Below are 3,653 nucleotides of genomic sequence, written 5' to 3' on the forward strand. Positions count from 1 at the left end.
TATATATATAGTAAATGAAGGAATGAATGGTGAGAGAGAAAAGTGACCGGGAGAGAGAAGCGTGAGAATGTAAACCTCCTCCAACCTTTTGGCTTCGATTTCTTGCAATCCGTAACCCCAATAAAAAAATCTAATTCAATAAAAGTATTTGTATCCTCCTCCTCTACACGTTGGCACTACTTTTGGTCGATGGAAGTTGACGGCGACGTAGCTCCTCTATCCTTTGATTTCGGCCAACGGGAGTTCTAGAAGGCACAGACGATTCTGGACGTTTTCTTCTTCGATGGCTCGGTCAGAAAGTTTCAATGGAGTTTCGAATATTTTAATTCCGTACAAAGGTATGATTTTGGTTTCTCGTAGTTAATGTTTAATGTCATGTGAAAACTTAGGCTAAAAGACCTTAAGATAGGAATGAATTGAATGTATAATTGACGGATTATGTATATGGTATAAAATGTGTGGTTTAGCTGTTGTTAGTAATTTGCTATTGAAGTTGGTTGGTTTTGGGAAAAGATTTAATATTGCTATTTGTTCGATCTTGAAATAATTTGTTACTGGAAATGATTTGAATGACTGAGAGGTGTTTGGTTGGTAGCTGGGACCCTTGAAGGGTTGGCAGAAATTCGAGTTTTAGAGGAGATACTACTAAAATTTCTATAAGAATTGGAGTTTTGATTTGAAGTGTTATTTTAAAAAGGAAAGAGATTATTATGTGGCTTGTGTATTTGAGACTGACTCTATGGAATACTATATTATTGAGCTTGGGGATGCGCGCACAGAGAGACTGTCTAATGGTTAACTGCCAGGACATGTCGGATTGGCTGTATAACCGACAAATGAGACTCATCAGCCATAAGACAGGCATACATCATATGAATTTGTTTGTCTGCTTGAGTGTGCATTGTTTTGGTTTGCTTAACTATTTAATTCTGCTTATCTGCTACTTGTTCTACTTGCTGTAAATGCTTCTCTATCTGTGTTTTCCTTACTTGAATTGTATGTGTATATTTTCTGAGAAACCCCTCTTGGCAGAGGTGTGAAGGAGGTTGTCCCACGGGTGATTCAGAGGATTAGAGGAGACAGAAAGTGGAATGTTCGGTTAAATTTAGATTCAGAACTTGAATACCTTAGATAACTTACCTAATTTCTGGTGTAGTTGAATCCTTGAACTGAAATATGAGTGTCGAAGTTCTAGGAATGCCTCTGGCTTTTCCGGGACCTTTTATATTAACTATGTGGGTACCTTTATCATACTGAGAACCTCCAGTTTTCATTCCATATATATTTTGTTGTTTTTCAGATGCAGGTCGAGAGGCACCTCGTTGAGCGTCTGGAGAGCCTTCTTACAAGCGAAGTACTATCTTTTGGACTGTCATATTTTCTTTTAGGCTATACATATATGTTTATAGAATCTTCGCATGTACATTTTGTATTTTGTCCCTCCTAGAGGTTGACTTGGAGATACAGATGTTTATTTTGTAGTTTGAGTTTTATTTTGAGTTGTATATAAATATATATAATTATATACTCTGGCCGACCTTAGCTTCGCAGGTCGAGTCTGGAACTTGCTATCTAAGTTTTGGAACTCTGATATATACATATGTTTTCAGTTTTGTTTTGATCTCACTTGTCCGTTCTACGAATATCCATGCGAGTGTGACACGATTTTCTATTTATCGTTTTTGTTTAGCTTATTCTTCAAGGCTTCTTGATATGATTTCATCCACTATATTTATGTACATATCCTTTTTCTTTAGAGGTCGTAATATCTTGCCACCTTTACTTTATGACTTAAGTGTAAGGCACTGTGTGGTAGGGTGTTACACGATGCAAATATCCACTGAGTGATGTCTTATCCTACGAGTCACTGCCACCTTCACACCGTAGCACTTTCCACTGTTGAAGAACAAAAAACCTATCAAGAAGAAATTGTGCATCCTTGTTGGCAGCAGGCCATTAGTGCAGAACTTGAAGCTCTAGAGAAGAACAACACTTGGTTTCTTACTACTCTGTCGAAAGAGAAACGTGCGATTGGCTGCAAATAGGTATTCAAAACTAAACTCAAAGTAGATAGAAGTGTTGAAAGGTACAAGGCGTGTCTTGTTGCAAAGGGTTTCACCCAAGTTCCTAGCTATGACTACTTCGATATGTTCAGCTCTGTGGTTAAAATGAACACACTCAAAATTTTTCTTGATGTCAATACGGCCTTCCTCCAATGCAATCTCCCTAAAAATGTGTATATGAAAGTACCACCAGGCCTTAAGGTTGATGATTCTGCTTTGGTTTCCAAGCTTACGTAGTCGCTTTTTGGATTAAAACAAGCAAGTAGACAGTGGTACACCAAACTTGCCACCACTCTCACCAGTTTTGGGTACCATCAATCGAAGCATGATGATTGTCTCTTCACCAAGGGCTCTGATACTTCTTTCACCGTCATACTTGTGTATGTGGATGACCTCGTCTTGGTAGGAAACTGTATGGTTGAGATTCAGGCTGTCAAGGATCATTTGCACGAACTGTTCTAGATCAAGGACATTGGTGAACTTAAGTACTTTTTAGGCATCGAGTTTGACAGAAGTAGGTAGGGATTTGCAATGTACCATGCCTTGAACTACTTGAAGATTATGGAATGCTAGCTGCCAAGAGTGCCACAACTCCAATGAATTACTCCAGTCAACTATCAAAATCAATAGGAACAAGGTTAGAGACCAACATTGAATATCGAAGATTAATTGGGTGCCTACTCTACTTAGCAAATACAAGATCTGAAATCAGCTATGCATTCAACAAGTTAAGCCAATTTTTGGAATGTCTCACTGACAAACACTTCGAAGCTTGCCTAAGAGTACTAAGATACTTGAAATCCTCCCCAGCACGAGGCCTATTTTTTTCCACCAAGTCCAATCTTAAAGTAATTGGCTATTCGGATAGCGATTGGGCTGCATGTCCCGATTCAAGAAGGCCAGTAACGAGCTATTGCTTCTTCCTGAGAATAAGTTTGATAACATGGAAGAGCAATAAGCAAAATGTGGTGACCACATCATCAGCAAAAGCTGAGTACAAGGCTCTCGCGGCATCAACATGTGAAGCCCAGTGGATATGTTTCATCATGAATGAGCTCAAATTTCCACCAATGAAGCCAATAGCCATCTACTGCGACAGCCAGACAGCATTATACATAGCTGCTAATTCAATGTTTCACGAGAAAACAAAGTATATAGAAGCGGATTGTCACATTGTTTGCGACAAAGCCAAGGAACAAGTGATCAAACTACTGCCTATTAAGTTTGCAGAGCAAGCTGCAGATATCCTCATTAAAGCATTGATTCCCAAGTTATTCAATTCATGTCATCGCAAGTTCAGGCTCCTCAACATACATGCGCCTGACTTGAGGAAAGGTGTGACTTGATAACTGAAGCTTCAAGACTGATTAGATTAGTTAGCACTGCTTTAAGTTTGTTAGAATTAGTTAGCATTAACTCTATTTATAGTTAGTCAGTTAGTCTTCTGAGCAAGCTTACGTATAAATACACAAACATGTGACTAATAGAGTTAGTTCAATCACTAATCCAATTTCTGCAATTTCTCTCAACAAGAGAATGTGCAGAGAAACATTCTCCTCACACTCCATTAGTTCTTGAATCACTTCCTTT

General features: G+C 38.6%; 1 protein-coding gene across 1 annotated transcript; it reads left to right on the plus strand.

Annotated features, from left to right (window-relative positions):
• The first annotated feature begins 2,629 nt into the window (after positions 1-2,629).
• LOC107468841 (secreted RxLR effector protein 161-like) lies at positions 2,630-3,409 on the plus strand. The gene has a single exon (XM_016088214.1). The coding sequence runs from the start codon at positions 2,630-2,632 to the stop codon at positions 3,407-3,409; it is 780 nt and encodes a 259-aa protein (XP_015943700.1).
• The last annotated feature ends 244 nt before the right edge of the window (positions 3,410-3,653 follow it).

This window comes from Arachis duranensis, chromosome 10 (genome assembly GCF_000817695.3).
Source record: "Arachis duranensis cultivar V14167 chromosome 10, aradu.V14167.gnm2.J7QH, whole genome shotgun sequence".
Classification (NCBI taxonomy): Eukaryota; Viridiplantae; Streptophyta; class Magnoliopsida; order Fabales; family Fabaceae; genus Arachis; species Arachis duranensis.